At 45.5% G+C, this 19,689-nt stretch overlaps 1 protein-coding gene across 5 annotated transcripts in view; it reads right to left on the minus strand.

The window, feature by feature from the left end:
• Positions 1–234: 234 nt before the first annotated feature.
• The window catches only part of pacsin2 (protein kinase C and casein kinase substrate in neurons 2), a 59,492-nt gene continuing 40,037 nt past the window's right edge, over positions 235–19,689 (minus strand). The window contains exons 7-13 of one of the 5 annotated variants that reach the window (XM_063216951.1): positions 19,137–19,312; positions 16,224–16,344; positions 13,284–13,331; positions 10,847–10,965; positions 7,286–7,450; positions 3,090–3,286; positions 235–2,813 (exon numbers count right to left, since the gene is read on the minus strand). In XM_063216951.1, coding sequence (XP_063073021.1) covers positions 2,701–2,813; positions 3,090–3,286; positions 7,286–7,450; positions 10,847–10,965; positions 13,284–13,331; positions 16,224–16,344; positions 19,137–19,312 — 939 coding nt within the window. In that variant the 3' untranslated portion in view covers positions 235–2,700. Of the gene's footprint in view, positions 2,814–3,089; positions 3,287–7,285; positions 7,451–10,846; positions 10,966–13,283; positions 13,332–13,962; positions 14,011–16,223; positions 16,345–19,136; positions 19,313–19,689 lie in introns of all 5 variants that reach the window. The other 4 variants (XM_063216949.1, XM_063216952.1, XM_063216953.1 and 1 more) reach the window with 4 other exon arrangements.

Below are 19,689 nucleotides of genomic sequence, written 5' to 3' on the forward strand. Positions count from 1 at the left end.
GAGTGAATAGTTCAGAATAAGAAATAATGGAAAACGCTTCTTTAGGTTTCGATTCCACAACCATGGATGAGAATACAACAGTGAGTTCTAGAAGGCTCCATCAACGCTAATCTCACTCATGCAAAGCTGTGATGCAAAGTGATGATAAAACATTGTTGTAAGGACCAGCATCTCTGTAGAGAAGGACAAATAAAATTATAAATGAAATAATACAGATATGATGCATAAAACTGATGGTGTGTGATGATAAACTCAAGTTTTATTTATTTATTTCTTTTATATTTCTGATAATTCCACCTTTTTTGAGGGGCAAACACACTCTGTTGCAAAGTCCAGTGAGAATCAGAGAAAAAATATGGAGAGTTTCTCTCAGATGCAAATGTGTAATGCATGTCATTTCTTTCTGGTGGGCCTGATGTCAGTAATTTACCAGGCAAAAACAAAATGAAGAGCAAAAACAAGCTAAATCATATATACAAATGTTACAAAAAGAAAAAAATCATTCAATTGCAGCCATAAAATATTTGAATTACTTTACAAACAGATTTAAGGAGAAAAGAAAAAGAAAAGAAAGAAAACAAATCACAGCATCCATTCATTCATTCATCAGAAAGAGCTCCAAAAGGCAGCTCATAAATTAACAGTCTTCCATTTCATAATAAAAGTTTATGGGTTTTTTTTAGTCAATGCATTTTGTCTTTTTGTTTTGTTCATAAAGGTATTTTTTGCTACTATGTACAGGCAAGTACAGGTGAACTCTAGAGAAAGAGACATGTATAGAGGAGCTCATTCCGGTGAGGCTTGTGAGCGCTTGTATCCCAAAACGAATCATCATCTTAGCCACCAGGAGTTAGGTGGCGTATTGCTATAAGGCCAGCTAACTACAAAGGCACTACATAGGCACTAGTGCGATCCTCCTCTCCCATAGAGTTGCAGGCAAAAGTCCAGTGCAGGCGTGGATTGAGTTGATGCTTCAAGTGAGTAGCAATAATAATAACAACAACAATAATAACAATTTCAATAAAAACAAGATTTGTTTACATACCCATGCCTCTCTCTTCAACCAAACCCAAACTGGATATTCAGAGGGCTTAGGAATAACAGCAATAGCAGATCAAAATGAATCCAGAAACAATCAACGGAAACTGTGAGTGTGAGCTACACATGTGTGGGCACACATGTCTGTGTTTCTGTGCGTGTCTGTGAGTAAGCCTTCTCTGTTGGTTTGCCAAGGATACAATCAATACAAGGTGGGAGAGTACAATCAATGAATCGCATCAACTAACCAATTGGTGCCTTGTTGCCTGGCTACAATAACGTGTGGGGATGGAACACTGGGTAAGATGAAGCTTCTTATAACGTTCTCCCTCTTGAGAAGTCGTTTGCTTGCTTCTCAATTAGTCTCTGAAAACTTGCACTTTCCCACCTAAAACTGAATGAAATCTAAAAAGTACTTGTACTACATAGAAATAAAATATGTTGTTTCATTGTCAGACTTGACTGTTTGTGCTTGTAGATTACAATTATGTGAAAAGAAAACAATATTCTACTCACTGTATCCACCTGTATCTTTCAATACTTGTTTTCTTTTCCTTATCAGATATGATCTGAGTTTTTGGCTGCTTAGTAATGTTGAACATGGAAACAGGGCAAACTCTCCTTCAGTTTCAGTATTCTAGTGCCTTTTGAGGAGGAAAAATAAACTTGTAATGTCTGTACAGTACATAAAATTGAAGTACTCCAAGTGACACCCCTACACAATCCCAAAAACAAATAAAAACAAAAATGCCAAGAGAGGCCATTTCTGTAAGGTAAGTTGAATAATGAGACAGCAAACTTAAAACTCATCTAACCATCAGCAAAAATGCACGTCTGAAAAAGAAAGCCTGCAGAAGAAATGCCAGGAAGAGTAAAAAATATAAGCTACGATCTGGGGAAGGGAAAAGAACGGCATAAAATCTGAAATGTACAAGACTTGAATTTTTTTGTCAAAAGGCATGCACAGTTACACTTTTGAATGGCTCAATTTTTCGTCCAGCATCATTGACTGCTCTGTATGTGTTCAGCGACGGAGAGTGACTTGTGAAGGACAAATAAAGACCATCATAATATTGCTCTTTTAGGACGCAAGGCAGAATAAAATTATGCTTTTCCCAAATATTTCAAAGCGAACATTTCAGCGATGGTCTTCTGCTTTTTTTTAAAGTGAGTCTTGGGTTTATGTTATACTTTGAAGGATACTTCAGAAGATGCATTGCAATATATGTGGTGATTGTTGTCTTGTGATGATCTCCATATTTATTCGTTTACTATTTCACAACAGGAAGATACCTGGAAAAAACATGGCGCAATCCCAGCTATATCCAATCCCTGTTAGCGCACCAGGCGTGTGTGTGTGTGTGTGTGTGACATGTGATGCATCTCCCTGCTTTCCAATGCAGCATGTTCAGTTCAGTTCAGAGTCCCACCACACAGTGGCACTAGTGAGCAGTCTTCTGATTTGTATTTGTCGCCCAATGCCTTGCCTTCTACGCTACATACTGTATAATAATATCCTCCATCTCTCCCCTTTTCTCTCTGTCATCTTGTTTTTCTCTCTTCAGATCCCCCTCTCTTGTTCTCACTCTCCTTTTACTAATCTTTCTCACTCTCTCTCTCCCTTATCCATCTACAGCTCTCTCTCTCTTTCTCTCTCTGCAGTTACTGGACGTCCTCCACATAGTTGGCGGGGTAGAGACCCACCGTGCCGTCCTTCAGGCGGCCCTTACACCAGCCCTGGTCATCCTCCTCTCCAATCTTGATGAACTCTTCCCCTGAGAGAGAGAGAGAGAGAGAGAGAGAGAGAGAGAGAGAGAGAGAGAGAGAGAGAGAGAGACAGACAGACAGACAGACAGACAGAGACAGAAGAGACATACACAGACAGACACAGAGAGAGACAATTAGTTTCAAGTATTACTGCTATACGACAATGAAATTGATCTCAAATCAACTTATCTCCTGAAGGAGATAGGTGCACTCATCCATACGCACCGACAGGGAAGCTGATTTTTTTAGATAGAAAGATCACAAAAATGGACACACGCACACACCTGATTTAAAGCTGAGCTCGTCCTGCTCCTGCCCTTCGTAGTCATATAGTGCCTTCACGGGCACCGAGACGGTGGGGGATGCGGGTTCATCCTCGAAGGGGTTGCCGTTTCCGTTCCCATTGCCATTGGCGTCACCCGCAAAGGGGTTCCCGGCCTCTTCATCTGACCAATCCTGAGTCTTATCCACGCTGCTCGCGCTGCCATGGAAACCAACCACAACAGACAAAGACGATAAAGAACAGTCAGTCAGACCGACTCAAAAGCGCAACAGCCAATCAGATCCCAGTACAAGTTGGCACATCATCATCATCATCATCATCATTTTTTATCATCATCAGCGCAGCTGGTCAGTGATTGGACATCCAGCATGCCAGGCAAGAGCAACAGGGCAGGAACCAGGAAATAAAAAAAGGAGTTAATAGTATGGAAGTAATAAAAATAAGAACACACAGGACCACTATGGAAAAACAAAAAACGACCACAACACCATAAACACCACACCCACACACACACACACAGCCGACAAACACATACCTGTACACACACACACACACACACACACACACACACACACACACACACACACACACACACACACACACACACACACACACACACACACACAACAGAGCGCTAAAAGCACAGAGAGCACCCTAAATCCCGCTCACAAACACAGCGACCTGCGTCACCCTTTGCCCTTTGACCCCTGTCGTCACGCCCTGCCTATGAGGAGGAGGGCGGCAGGAGAGGTCAAAGAGGGCCGTTTCTGCAAGAGGATTTAGGAGTCGTGTTAATACCACAGAAAAAGCAAGACACATTGAACACGGAAACAGGCAAACATACTCCAAGGTGTAAATAATGGCACGAAGAACACATTAATACACATAGACACTCAGATGCTCACATACACACAGATGCTGGAAGCGCTCCACACCACATCCCATGAGCTCCTATCCCATCACACACAAGCGCAGACACACACACACACACACACCAGGGCTTCGAACCGGTTCAAGGAACGAAAACGAAAACCAGGAACTTTTTGTATTTTACAGAGAACAGAAACGAAACCGGAAACGTTATTATTTTTTATGTTCTGGAACGGGAACACTTATTTAAAAATAATGGTAACCAGTTAATACCGATTAATACCGTTCCTCAAACAAAAAAAATAAGTCATTATTTTCCTGCGCACGTTACCATGATGGCTGAGGTTCACGTCCTGTGTGACATCAGACATTCTCTGACTGAATGGAGAGAGAGCTTTAGATTACAAAGTCTTCACTCCACATCTTAATTAAGAGAAACCACTGTCATACAAAAGGACAGAGTTTGCATTGCATTATTGTAAAACATTGCAGGGAAGCGCGTGTAAAGCGCACCGACAATGTTCGGCGTTATTGGGCATCCATGGCTGCTTCAAATACAAACTCACAATGTCCATCATAGTGCTCCTCGTGACCCAAGTCAGCGTGGAGTGCACATTTTCATCATTGAGGTTTATTCTCTGCTTCTCCGCTTAGGTCGTCAGTGAAGGACAAAATTCTGGAGGATATTCTTTTCATCCGCTTGAATAAACAGTTTTGAATGTAGGCTGACTCATTTGCACTTCCGTCTTTCTTGGTTAACGTCAGTTAGGCCTATGGGGAGTAATCAGCTGACAGGAACGAAATTAACCGTTCCGAGAACAATATTTTTTGGTTCTAACCGGTTCGGGAACATCAATTTATTGGTGGAACTCAGAACCGGAAACGTTATCATTCCGTTTCTGTTCGGAACGGAACGTTTGGAAAAAAATAACGGTTCAAAGCCCCGACACACACAGTCACACACACACACACACACACACAAACACACACACACACACACTGGAGGCGCTCGCCACACCATATATCCCATAAGCACATAGCCCATAACCCCCACCAACTCTGCTGGTGATGGTTCATACACCGATAGTCCCCCTCACCACCAGGTCCAGCTGAAGGCAGTAGCTCCACACCAGAAAACATGCGCACACACACACACACGCACGCACGCACACAGGCCCGCACTTCACACAGAGATGGCCTTGTTGTAGTCAGACCTAGTGGGCATGAGCACATACATGCCTCAAATACAGATGAGCTCCATCACACACGAGGGCTCTGTTGTGTCTAAACACTGACCTGCTTAACTAGCCTAGACCCGTACCATCCTAGGGCCTATGTATATCCCTTCATCCTTCTATCTGTCTATTTAGTCTTCCCTTTCCCTCCATCCATCCTTCTATAGGTCCATATAGTTTTCCTTTCCCAACAGCACTTCATCCCTCCATGCACTGCCCCTTTGTAGTTTGTCCCACTCTAGCTCCATCAATATCCTAACCGGAATCTTTCCCACCACACTAGTCTCCTATTCTACAGACACTGCATGCGAGATCTCCCCTCCCCCTCCCATCCACATACATGCCTCCTAAACTATCCGCCTACTAGTCCATCACAAAGTGAAACTGAGAAAAATAACTTGAATAAAAAATATATTGGTAATACACATGAACAGACTTCTAGTCCTCTGCCCTCTTAGCAACTCACCCTCTCTACTCGTATTCCTCTGCCTTGCGACATTAGCCGTTCCTTTGGTAAATATTTGAAGTGTTTCCACCAGCAAGCAGCCAAAAACACCGGAGAGGGAAACTAGACCGGTGGCCTGACACACGCACACGCACACGCACACGCACACGCACACGCACACGCACACGCACACGCACACGCACACGCACACACACACACGGAGGGTTGATGCACATTCTGGTGTGAGCGTGTTGTAAGTCTATGGGTGAGAGTGAGGGGCTTGTGTATGACTTGTGCTACAACAAAATGGCATCATACAAGTAAGCAAGATCAAACGGCGATTCGAACAGTCGATCGCATTTATGCATGACGACTTTGCAAATAACACGTGCTGCACAACGCCCTCGAACAGGTCAGGTTTAGGGGTGGTTTTGGTCTGGTCTGGGCACAATTTCACAACATTTTCACAATTTCCCTTGCTTGTTTCGCTGCTTTTTGGCAAAAGTACAGCCGCAAAACTGTTGCTTTACTGACAGGTTAGGGTTAGGCATGATTTTGGGCAGGGTACAGCAGAGCATTTTCGCATTTAGCGAAAGAAATTCGCCACAGCAACAGAAATTTGCTGACACGGCGGGAAAGCTGTGCCAACCTCCTCACATGAGAAAAGTGATTTCCCGCGGCGTTGAGAACCATACTATACATGCAAAGGCGTCGCACCTCAACGTAGAATGCATTGGTGATGTGAAATAAATACGCCTTTGCATGATGTCAGTCTGGCTCCAAATGCATCCTGGGTAGGGCAGGCCTGGGACCAAGAAAAGGTCCTTTGGCCATTTTTCCGTGGTGCCCTCTAAATTGCAGGCAGTCTCTAATAAAACACAAACAGTTCAACAGCATCAGCCCTATGGACCCGGCCCATCAGGATATTCACTGTATACCAGATGACCAGTCTAGATATGGAGCTTTGCCTGAGCTCAGTCGATCTCTGGGCCAAGTGGAACACAAACGCACACTCTGTTTTTCCTCTCAGACACGCACAAACGCTCCGACACACGCACGCACACCAAATAGTTAGTGACTGACACATAACACATGCACATCACAGACACACACTCAATTGCATGAGTGTTTGTGTGCGCATGTGCGCAGGAGGACACAGATGGGCAATAGAGGGACGGAGTGGGAGGGTTTCGTGAGCGCGTAGTCATTTTGCTGAACGCCCATGCAGACACATAACAGGCACCTGATGGAAGGAGGAATGAGATGGAGGGAGGACGAGACGAAGGGAGTACAGGAAAACGAGGGACAGTGGGGCAAGGGGAAACGGAAAAACAACCAAAAAGAGGACCAACGCAACGGAAACGAACAAACCAACCAGGGACAGAAAGAGTCAATAGAATGACCAAAGAGGAGAGGAAAAAAACATGTAAATCACACACAAACCAGATAACAAAATGATTAGAAAAAGAACATACACCATGAGTAGAAATAAAAGTAAAGAAAAGAAAAGGGAAAAAAGGGGGGGGGGGCAAGGATAAATGAGTAGCGAAAGAGAGAGGAGAGAAAGAAAAAAAAAAAAAAACAGTGCAGAAACTAGCTGCACTTCTACGTTAATACTATTTTGTCGTTCATTGTCTGTTCACCAACGTTTTGGTGGGCGTGTGGTCTTTAATGACCAGAGGGGGCTCTGGGACAGGGACGGTGACGCTGATGTTCTGTTCCTGAGGCGGCGACGAGTCTTCTTCCTCCTCGTCCTCATCATCCTCAAACGGGTTCGTGCCCACGGGCGTTACACTCCGTGGCACGGCCAGGCTGACACACACACACACACACACGCACGCACACACGGGAGAGAGACACACGATGGCACACACACAGACCAAACACAGGTAAAGGACATGGAATACAGAAACAGAACAATGGAGAGAATCGCTGCTAGGATACACACACACACACACACACACAGGGGCCATTGTGACATCTCACATACAAGGACATGAACGAGTCAGATGGCACTACGATTGTGACAGGACAACACGGTGACCAATGACAGAACGGAATGCATAGGCAAACATTTTGATCAGGTGGTCTGAAAAATGCACAAAGAAAAAACAAAACAAAAAAAACAACCAATCAGAGTGAAGACTGAAGAGAGGGACATCCGTCAGCCAATGGGAGGTGAGAGTGAGAGACATTACTGAGCACCTGGTACCAGTATTTACGTTCTCAAGCCACGCTCCCATATCTAACAAATTTGCAGTCTTAGTGTATACACAGCAAACAATAGTGCACATCCACCTGTGGGAGTAAATAAAAAGTGATGAGGAGGAAAAATATCACAACAAGGAAAAATGAAAACAGTGAGTGAAAGAGTGTGTGTTTGTCTCTTTTGTGTGTGTGAAAGTGACAATGCGGACAAGGCTAAGAGCAGTGAGTCTGCATGCTTTGGTTTCATTGTCATCCTCATCACTCCCCACGCTTAGTAGAACACACGTCATGCACACACACACACACCCCATACGCACACACGCAGATACATACACTCCCACATCCACACACACGCCCACACACCGTGATCACACAAAACACACTAATCAATCTCTCTACTCCTCCTGCATGTGTGAATGAGATATAGGAGGGAGTGTGTGTACGAGTGTGTTAACGCTGGCCCTCCTTGTCCTGTTCGTGTGTGCGTGTGTGTGTGTGTGTGTGTGTGTGTGTGTGTGTGTGTGTGTGTGTGTGTGTGTGTGTGTGTGTGTGTGTGTGTGTGTGTGTGTGTGTGTGTGTGTGTGTGTGTGAGAGAGAGAGAGAGAGAGAGAGAGAGAGAGTGTGTGTGTGTTCATTGGGGGCTAGAGGTTAAATGAGCTGGGAGATGGCCACATTCCTAAAGTTTACTCCTGGGATTGTGTGTGCTCAGACACTCATCACGCACACAAAATGAACGCGCCGCGCACACGCACACAAATAAATACACATACAGCTGTGACTTGCATTACACAACTCGATAAGGCTCTACGCACTATTTATGTCCTGTGTGCATCACTGCCTGTCTGTTCTGGCTTCACACACACGCACGCACGCACGCACACACATGAACTGACATTAAAGAGGTTATTGAGACTAGAGCTATGCCGAAGATCCCACCATTAAAGCGGGTTATTGAGACTACGGCTGTACTGAAGACCCTGATTGATGCGCTCAGGACGTGCTGTCCTACGCTGTAAATAAGACTGTAGCTTTAGAAGGAGAAGAGAAAAACAACCTCAGCCCCCTCAAGGCTCTAGGGTCTTTGTGGAATCAAATTTTTACGTCAAAATTTTACGTGTCTGTGTGTGTGTGAGTATGAGAGAGAGAGAGAGAGAGAGAGAGAGAGAGAGAGAGCGCGAGAGAGAGAGCGCGAGAGAGAGAGCGCGAGAGAGAGAGAGCGCGAGAGAGAGAGCGCGAGAGAGAGAGAGCGAAACAAACAAACAAAGAGAAAGAGAGAGAGAAAGAAAGAGAGCATGAGAGAGCATGCGTGTGTGCAAGCGTCCCCTCACTAATCAGAAAGTCAGATGTGCCTTCTCCCTCTTTTATACTAAGGGGAGTGGGGGGTAGGGATTATACGTGCCAAACTTACTCACTGTCCTGCTGAAGGATGAGGAAAAAATGCTAGCAATGTTCAGATAAGTATGTAAAGTCAAGTTTTGCTCTGCTGAGAACTATGTGACTATGAGACATAAACAGTCTTGCTGTCATGGTCTGTCAAGAGTCATGATGATGTCCCAACATTCCAGAGTCGAGAGGAGAAGATTGCAAAGAGCCATTCCATTCCTGGTCCTTGGGACCCTTGAGGTGGAATATCGCTGCTTGTGTTGCGCGGCATGCTTTTGTGCATGCACAAGTGTGTGCGGAATTTATTTAATAATTTTAATTTATCCCCCCCCCCCTCCTTGATGCAGTATGCATGACAGAACACTTTGACGATGACAGTTCCCGTTGAGGCTGTGGGATCTGTTTGTGGAACCATACCGTTTGCACGTGCGTGTCTGTGTGAGCAACATGCCCCTTAAAGATGTTTACTCTGGTTTCATAGTGAGGTCTGCTTCTTGTCTTTCTGTGTGTGTGTGTGTGTGTGCGTGCGTGTGTGTGTGTGTGTGTGTGTGTGTGTTTTGTGTTTACGTCCGCTGAGAGGCCTCAGTATAGTAGAGTGGAAACTTTGGGTCTTCACATGGGCCAGGAAAAAGTATGTATGTGTGTATGCCTGTGTGTGTGTGTGCAGAGAGCGAGAGAGAGCGAGCGCGAGAGAGCGAGCGCGAGAGAGAGCTAGCGCGAGAGAGAGCGAGCGCGAGAGAGAGCGAGCGCGAGAGAGAGCGAGCGCGAGAGAGCGCGCGCGCGCGAGAGAGAGAGAGCGAGAAAGAGAGCGAGCGAGCGAGAGAGAGAGCAAGAGAGTGAGCAAGAGAGAGAGAGAGAGAGAGAGCACAGAGTGACTGAGGTCACATTCTTCTAAAGTGTTTTCGCTGTTTTTCAAATCCTCCGCAATAATGTATTCATGTTGACAGGAAATGTTGTATATGGGCAAACAATGAACCCATTTATCAATGTTCACACACACACACACGCACGCACGCACGCACGCACGCACGCTCGCTCCAGGAATAATAATATATTTCACTGGCCAGTGAGTGTGACACAAGTAATGCTTTGTGGTAAGGGCAATACATTTTTTTGGAGAGAAGACACCGGAGCAGCACAGATGCAATTCCTATGCACTTGATTAAAAGAAGAAAAGACACTTGGGCTTGCATGCCCACGGGGACCCCGGTTCGACTCCGGCCGGGGTCATTTCCCAACCCTACCCCATCTCTCTCCACACTCACTTCCTGTCGCACCTTCACTGTCCTGTCCGAAATAAAGGCCCAAAAAGCCCATGAAAATATATTTTTTTTAAAAGAAGAAAATAATTGCATCTGTGCTTCTCCAGTGTCTTCTCTCCAGTTAAGATTTCCTGCCTGTCTCCCGACGATGCAAGAAGATAAAACAGATGCGCATGGAATTAACCCTTCCCGGTTTTAGACGGCCAGGCATGCGTGTGTGCCCCGGTGTGTTTTCAGGTTAGGGGTGCGTGTGTGCTCAGGTGAGGGGTGCGTGTGTGCTCAGGTGAGGGGTGCGTGTGTGCTCTGGTTTGTCTTCAGGTGAGGGATGCGCGTGTGCTCAGGTGTGGTACTGTACCTGCTGCTGCTCTTAGCTGGCTGGTCTCCCGTCTGACTGATGCCCGTCAGCATCACCCCATCACCCGGCTTCTTCTTGTCCCGCCGACTCAGTGTGCGGTTCATGTCTATAGACCAGTCCTGGAGAACACACACGCGCACACACACACACACACACACACACGTGTGCACGTTAGGCTCCTTCTAATGTATTGAAGCACAGAAGCTTCAAAACACACAATCAAGACTTATTTTAACACACACACACACACACACACACACACACACACACACACACACACACACACACACACACACACACACACACACACACACACACACACACACACACACACACACACACACACACACACACACACACACACACGCACACACGCACACACGCGCACACACGCACACACGCACACACGCACACACACACACGCACGCACGCACGCAATATCACTTCTGTTATATGAAACCACACAACTATTTTTTCAATACACACTTTCACTTCACATCAAATCAAAACGCACACAGGTGAGGAAAAGGACTTCTCAGTACAGACACACTCCTCAGTACAGCACAGACAAGACAGCAGTATCAGTAAGGTGCAGCGAGGCAGTTCCTCTTTGCAGGGCTAAATTTAGAACAGGCGACGGGTGCAGGGGCTCACATTCACTCTCAATGCAGCACTGGCACTGGCAGACGCACTCACAAACGCACGCACGCACGCACGCACGTACACACGCACACAAATGGCTTTTTCAGCCAACCACTGCAGTGCATCTAGTGTATACAGAGTCGTATACAAACTGCACCACAAGTGGACACCCACGCACACACGTCACATACGCATATATATAAGCACAGACGCACACGTGTTCAATGGAACACACATTCAAATACACTCACCTGTTCTAAGTTTGGATATAATCACCCCCAAGGAAAGAGGCAGTATGACAGAGGATACGTTCCAAAACGGCATTTCATTTCAAACACTTTGCCACCACAAACAAACAAAAGTGCAAACAAACACACCAAATTGGACCACCAGAGCGTTTAATGTGATTCCCACACAGTTGTGACCGCGGCGCACACCAGCTTGAGCCCCCAACACTGCCCCAAAACACACACACCACCCAAGCTGTGCACCCCCCAAACCAACCCCCAGCCCTGAGCCCCAACTCCAGTCCTCCACACCAAGCTGTGCACCAACCCCTTGACCACCAGCCCACCCCAGATCCTACAACTACCCCACGCCCCACCTCCCAGCCACCATCCACTAGCTGTGTCCCAAAACAAACCCCTCAACCACTCTCAGCCAGCCACTCAGCTCTCCCCCCCCTCCTTAAAGAAGTCTTGGCCCTGCCCATTTTGGCATAAGTGCAGGCATGCAGATCCCTCTATGATGGCATGTCATATTAGTTGCATTATGTTTGCTACTAGTTGCATTGTGCTTGCTATTAGTTACAATTCATGAGGCGCCTAAAAAACTGCTGCGGCCTGTAAATTATAATTTGTCAACATTTATTTCTATGCGCATGGGAGCTGTGCAGTTAAAGCTTCGCACACAGAAGAAAAACAATAGATAGAGCTAAATAGAAGACAATTAAGGAGGTTAAATTAAGGTTGTGCAGGAAAAATAAGCTATAAACTGTAAATCTACACACTACAAAGACCCAGAACACACCCAAAACCCAGAGGGAGGTTATTGAGAGGTTAATGGCTAAGGGGGCGGGGGCAAGGACCTCTGGCAGGGTTACTAGTGACATCACAGCGAAAGGTCACAGCACAGCACAGCACAGCACGGCATAGCACGGCACACGTCTTCAGGGCGTCATGTGGCATGCTGCAGGAGCGAGTGCTCCTGTCAGAGCAGTGGGAGGGGCAGTGTGGGTGAGCCATGTGCGTAGGTAGATGCTAGATACTAAGCTGGGAGTGATGTGTGAGAGAGGGGAGAGAGACGCATGGATGGAGGTACCGGATGGTTTGGGGAGATGTGACGCGAGGAGGAGGAGGAGGAGTGAGGGAACCACAGGTAGATTCAGGGGTGTACTCTACTGAACATGCGCCTGAATATGTGCGGAAAAAGGGCTATAGGGTGCTAGCAACTATCATTTAACTCAAGGGGAGGTGTAGAATGAGCCTAGTTCCAGAAATGGCACAGTATCGCTTTAAACAAGGTCATTTGGAATATGAGCCAGTGGATTGTAACTAATGAATCCATTTTGCCCATCACTGGTGCCAAGTACAATAAGTTGCAGTGTATTGTGTGCAAGTGAGGGGGCAGATAGGTGCTAGTGTAGAGATCAATGGGGGAAAGCAGAGAGCAGAGTGGGTTAGGAGTCGTGCGTGCGTGCGTGCGTGCGTGCGTGCGTGCGTGCGTGCGTGCGTGCGTCAGGTGGCATGGCCGGGGGGGTGGGGGGTGGGGGGGCACTGCCACACCAAGCCCTAACCTTAAGCCGCCACACCGAGCCAGTGTGAGCAGACACCCCCCTCCAGGACTGAAGACAGGAACAGGGAGGAAGAAGAGGAACCCAGAGGAGGAGGAGGAAGAAGAAGAACCCAGAGGAGGAGGAGGAAGAAGAACCCAGGAGAAAAGGATGTGAAAGAAGATAAAAGGGAGGAAGGAAAGGAAGTAAAAAGAGAGATGTCACACAGTCCACCAAACGCACCCAGGATGAGAATGTAAAAAGAGAAAAGGAAGAAGGAAAGAAAGGAAAATAAAAAATGGCACACACACCCCCCAACAAACAGAAAAGAAGAGAGGAGAAAAAAAAGGATGAGGGGGTTCGATCAATCAATCCAAGAAATCAAAAGTCATCCTTGATGAAATGGCATGATCTTTAGATTGATGTGCTTGATTGAGCGTTCCCTTCTGGAAGAACCAACTACTGAACTCGCACGCACACACAATAAAACACTCAAAACTCAACCAAATGACAGTTGGCCTTTGCCTTCACGTCTCAATTTCTGGAATCATCATCAGTTGGTCTTCCACAATGGTCTTTCACTATGACAATGATTTTTTCTAACTAGACTCGTCTTACAACACACACACACATTCATACAGGAATATAGAGTGAGAGAGAGCAGCGTCAAACCCGGCACCCACTGTGAGGGAGTGGAACTCACTCTAAAGGACTTTCTCTTACTAACACGGGGTCGACAGGTCGCCATTTTCTGTCAAGATTGAATTGAGGGGAGGGAGAAGGGGAGGGGAGGAGATGGGAGGGGAGAGGAGAGGAGCGGAGACAGAAGGGAGAGGAGCGGAGAGGAGAGGAGAGGAGAGGAGAGCAGAAGGGAGAGGAGAGGATAGAAGAAGAGGAGAGGAGAAGGGTAGAGGAGAGACAAGAAGGGAGAGGAGAGGAGAGGAGTAGGGTAGAAGGGAGACAAGAAGGGAGGGGAGAGGAGAGGAGAGGAGAGGAGAGGAGAGGAGAGGAGAGGAGAGGAGAGGAGAGGAGAGGAGAGGAGAGTATGAGTAGGGGAGGGGAGGGGAGGGGAGGGGGGAGAGAGGGGAGGGGGGAAGGGGCAGGGGTGGAGGGTGTCAAAATCAAAAAGAGGAACAAAATCATATGAAAGCGCTGCTGTCTCCACTCTGCCCTGTGTGGAGAGAGGAGGAAGCGCAGCCAGGGAGTGGCCAACTGTGTGCTGAAGCAGCATCAAGTCAAACTTCAAATTAAAGAATGTGCATGATTAGTCAACATAAATTAAGGAATAACACAAAACAGTTATGAAAGTGATTTAAGAGAATCTATGATCTTTTCACATTCATTTCAAGTTTCAAAACAATCAGAATGTTGAGAAATTACACAAATTAATTACCAAGCTAATTTCACCCAGTACTTGTGCATGCAGAATTGATGGAGAGTCCTTTAGGGCGAAAATGGCCAAAAAAAACATGTGTGCTTGAGTGTTGGGCAACTTTTCAACCAGTAAGACTAGGACACCTTCTACTGCTACACAATGCGTCTCATGCAAAAAAGGTACACTGGCTGATTTGCACCAAAAATATACAGCTCAGTCAACAAAACACCAAACAAGAACATGGTTATAAACCTGATAAACCTGGCTAAGTTGAACTACAGAAAGTGGTAAGCCTGCTAACAGATGCCATTTAGTTGAGACAACGAGGACCTCAGGCCCTTCTTCTAGATTAGATGATGGTCATCTTAACCTGCTTTACTACTGATACGGTAGTACTTCTTTTAGATGATTTAGTACTACCTCAAGGTCATCTTAACCTGCTTTACTACTGATACAGGTTCTTGGGATACTCCCCTGATGTGACTGACTGCCTTGCCTGTCAAGTGTCAGTGACAAAAAATGCTAATATATTTCTTAGCCATCAGTATGGAAACAAGAGGTCATATGACACCCCATATGACAGCCCAACTAAACTAGTCTCACACACAGAACAAGAAGAGATAGGATTCGACACTCTCAGGTCACTCTGAGGGTATATAGAAATATTGTGTGACTGTGCCTGAAGGAGCATACAGCACGTGTGTGTGCGTGTGTGTGTGTGTGTGTGTCCACCGTGTGACCATGTGTAATGAGGAGTGTGCAGTACGGATGGAACATGTATTTGCATGATGCACGTGTGTGTGTGTGTGTGTGTGTGTGTGTGTGTGTGTGTGTGTGTGTGTGTGTGTGTGTGTGTGTGTGTGTGTGTGTGTGTGTGTGTGTGTGTGTGTGTGTGTGTGTGTGTGTGTGTGTGTGTGAATTGTGTTTGACAGGATGCGACAGCAAACCTGAAAGACAGGTTCTCTTCTCCCTCTGCCTCTCTCTCCTAATTCCCTCCTCCTGATAAGCTACAAGCTCAACAGAACAGCAGTGACAGCTTCAAACAAGACACAGCAAGAGGCCATAAACCTCAATTTAAGATCTGAGCAACTGCAGATATAATAAATATACTGTTAACACTTCTGGGAAACCAAATGATAATCAATACAGTACTACTGTTCATTATGAAAATGCTTAAGCTGATTATGTTCCATGAAAAAGATGATCCACAGCACATTCCTTACAATACCTGTTTTTTTGTATCAACATCAAGCAAAGCTTATAAATGCCTTATAAACACTAATACACACAGACTCGCTCGATGTTAAAGCTAATATTGCCCAGTGAGAAGGGATTCTTTGTATGCTACACAGGTCGTACCATTGTACCTAATAGGTAAATCCACTGTAAACATTGAAAATCCACTGTAATGTCATTGAAAAGAGTACAGCGGCAATTACTATCCATCTGTCCAATATATCGCTTATGAGCACATAAAAAGAGTGCAGTAAAAGTTAGCTCTACGTGTATATATAATATAAAATAATATAGTGTAATATGAAGGTTAAAAGGGCAGTGTATTGTGCCAGATGGGGGGGATGGTTGTGTACCTCGAACTGGGGCCAGTTCATGTGCATGCCTGGGCCGTGGTTGGCCCGGAACCACTTCAGATCTTCCTCTGGGTCAGCAGCCTGGATCGTGTCCTCGAGTGTGTGGTAGACTGTCTGGAACCTATGGAAGAAGAGAGGAGTCATAGGACGTGTGTGAGTGTGCGCATGTGTTAATATACGCGCGGGCGTGTGTGCGTGTGTGTGCTAGACTGTGCTAAAGGTTGCCACTGTGTGTGTGTGTGTGTGTGTGTGTGTGTGTGTGTGTGTGTGTGTGTGTGTGTGTGTGTGTGTGTGTGTGTGTGTGTGTGTGTGTGTGTGTGTGTGTGCGCGTGTGTGTGCGTGCGTGCGTGCGTGTGTGTGTGATGCACAAAGGCGATGCATTTGTACTCAAACTTTGTCAGTCCCATCTAGTTTTGTTTAGAACACTAGCCATCAGATTCTTCACATGCATGGCATATAGGTTACCTTTTCACATTCATGTTATTGACATTCGTCCTTTTCATCGTTTAACAGCAGGGATTAAAGCAAAAAAAAGTAATCTGACTGAACTTTTTTACCGGTTAGGCACCCGATCGAGTATCACTCCGTAACCCTACGAAAACCAATGTAGCCAGGCTCTGCCCTCATGACGAAACATACATGCAAGGAATGGTGCCAGAGCCAGCGGCATAGGCAGACGGGGCAGTCGCCTAGAGCAGAATAGGCCTATGTCTTGAGGGCACCAGTAATACCAAAAAGTGCCACAAAATCAGAACTTCAACCAACATAAATCTTTACACTTCACATGAACAATGAATATTCATTATACACTCAGTAGACCTATATAGACTCAGTATGAGTGTACTTGATCAGATGTGCTCAATCAGATGTAGGCCTACAATGCTATGTTTACAGATGCCAATTTCTAAATACAAAAAAAGGAAAGAGGGCGGGCAGGCCTAGGCCGCTCACCAGATTGACTAGATCTGGCCGAGAATGGAGGGATAATGCATACTATATCAGACTGCAAAGATTGAACTGAAATTTGGGGCATGTTTTGGTTTATTTCCTCTTATTTCTACCCATTGTTTTATGAATTGTTCACAAACATCATGCAGAATGGATTCACAATGAATGCTGCTTCAAAATGGTAGCTGATCTCACAGAATTATTGACTTGGAATTGCAATGTGTTTGATACAGTGAGTGATCCCATTATGGGTTTTTTTTTGTTGTTGTAGTAGTAGGCTATATTTGTCTTTCACATTAGAATGGGCAAACACTGTTCTGGTGAAAGCACTGGTGCGCATTGCTTGCAGTTTGTAATTTCTGACATTTAAAAAGCTCTGATCATAGCAATCAGAGGGAGAAAAACTAGCTTTAATTATTTGTATGTTTTTCACCCTTCGGCCTTTTTCAGTATTCATCCTGTTACAAAAAACTTGTTGACGTTTACAAACAGGGTGCGGTATGTCTACCTCTGTGTTCTACCGTTTTGAAAACTACTGGCTACTTTTTTGCTTCTCGATGTGCGGTGCCAAGCACACGCTTACCATTGATTTAAAAAACGTCCCCGATTCTTCCTATGCGCACGTGTTCTACAAGCTGACAGGACGCAGCAGACACGACAGTCACAGACATACGTCTACGTTTACAAAAGTAACACACTTTTTCCAAGCTTGTCGCGCAGCTTTCCACTCGAATCAAGGCAAATCACCCACCCATCAGTCCTGAGTGCGCAGTGCGCAAATAGGCTAACTGAACTCAAACGAAACGCATAGTCCGAGAAGATGGGCACAGACGTTGAGCCACTCAAAAACAAGCGCACACACAACTGTTGCTGCTGCACACTATTCCAGTTAGCAGAAATAGCGTGCAGCCTTGAAAGTGAAACAAACGTCGAAACGGCATTTATCGACCATGAGTCCACCCATCAGAACACTGCTTCCCAGAACAAGACGTGGCATAAATTGGCTCTGCCAGGGATAGCCTATCCGTGACCCAAATGCAACCCATTTTTAACTTATTTCTTGAATATATATATCGGCAACAACAAAGTTAATCTGCTATGAGTACAGATGAGACTGTGAATTATCCGTTGTCAAAAAGACAACTAGCTCTACACGCAGCCAGTCAAACGCGCTAAACTTTGAGGATGAAACGCATGGTAGGCTATCCTAGTTAGCTGCCATAGTCGTCCCATTGGGGCTATGAATAATGCTAGTAAGAGTCACAATGCTTAAAAGGCAAACCCTTCATGAAAAGGACATCATACGCAGTCGAAGTAAACTATTCATTTTTTTTTAAAAATATCTGCCACGGCAGGTGCAATGATATGGAAACGTCACTGCACTTTATACATTGTATTACAATTTTTTCTTTTCTGCCATCAGCAACAATTTTGGCTATTTATTTTTTAATCTCTCGCGCTGCGCTGCCACAGAATTGTTGACCGCTCGTGTACTTTTTTTTGGAACACGGAAGAACAGGGATGACCCAAAACTAGGCTACTGATGAGTGAATGTTGTATCATACCGCCAATGGTGGAGTGTATAACTAAATCCGTACACCAAACACACCTCTCGTCCCCTTCTCATGACCAGGAGTGCTCTCGATTTGAGTTCAGTTGGAAAGTAAAAATTGTAAATTAATTGACATAAATTATACGGACGGAAATCCGTCCAAACGAAAATCCAGTTGACGGAATTCCGTCGTAGCGACGGAAAACTTTAATCCCTGTAACAGTGGCCGACATGTGACTCGGACTTGATTTGGACACTGGCATGCCTCTGACTTTGGACTCAGAATTGTCTCTGACTTGACCAGACTGACCACTAGTCTGGTCAAGGACTGGTCTTTGACTACAAAGGTGGACTTGACTACAGCACTGGTAAGCACATGCATGTATGTATGCATATACGTATATGTGTCTTACTTGGCGTTGGTGGACAGGTCTAGGTGCTTCTTGACGTCGAGCAGCAGCTCCTTGAAGAAGGCGATGCGCTTGTCCTCAAACTGCTGCCACTGCTCGAACACCTGCTCCATGTTCTCCATGTACTGTGGAGTCACCTTGTCCAGCTCCTCCAACGACTTCTCATACTTCTCCTTGGTCTAGACACAAAGGCAGACACAGACACGATTAAGGTCGTTCGTTCGTCCGTCCGTCTCTCACTCACTCTCATCCACAATGGAGAAAGATTGTAGTAAGCACTGTACCAAGCACTGCATGCACATACACTGCAATGAATGACCACATATAAATAAATAACAGCATGTATACACACTCTCTCTCACATACACACAGACAAAGACAGACACAGATACACACTTCCTGATATACATACATGCCAATATGATAACATGCAGCCAAATTCAGAAATAAAAAAGATTTTCCCTCAAGTATGACATATGAACATAGGAATCCAAGATAAACAAAGAGGATAACTGGGTGTCAAAAGGGTGGTTACACTATAAGTATCATAATTTCA

The sequence above is a fragment of the Engraulis encrasicolus genome, chromosome 15 (genome assembly GCF_034702125.1).
Source record: "Engraulis encrasicolus isolate BLACKSEA-1 chromosome 15, IST_EnEncr_1.0, whole genome shotgun sequence".
Taxonomy (NCBI): Eukaryota; Metazoa; Chordata; class Actinopteri; order Clupeiformes; family Engraulidae; genus Engraulis; species Engraulis encrasicolus.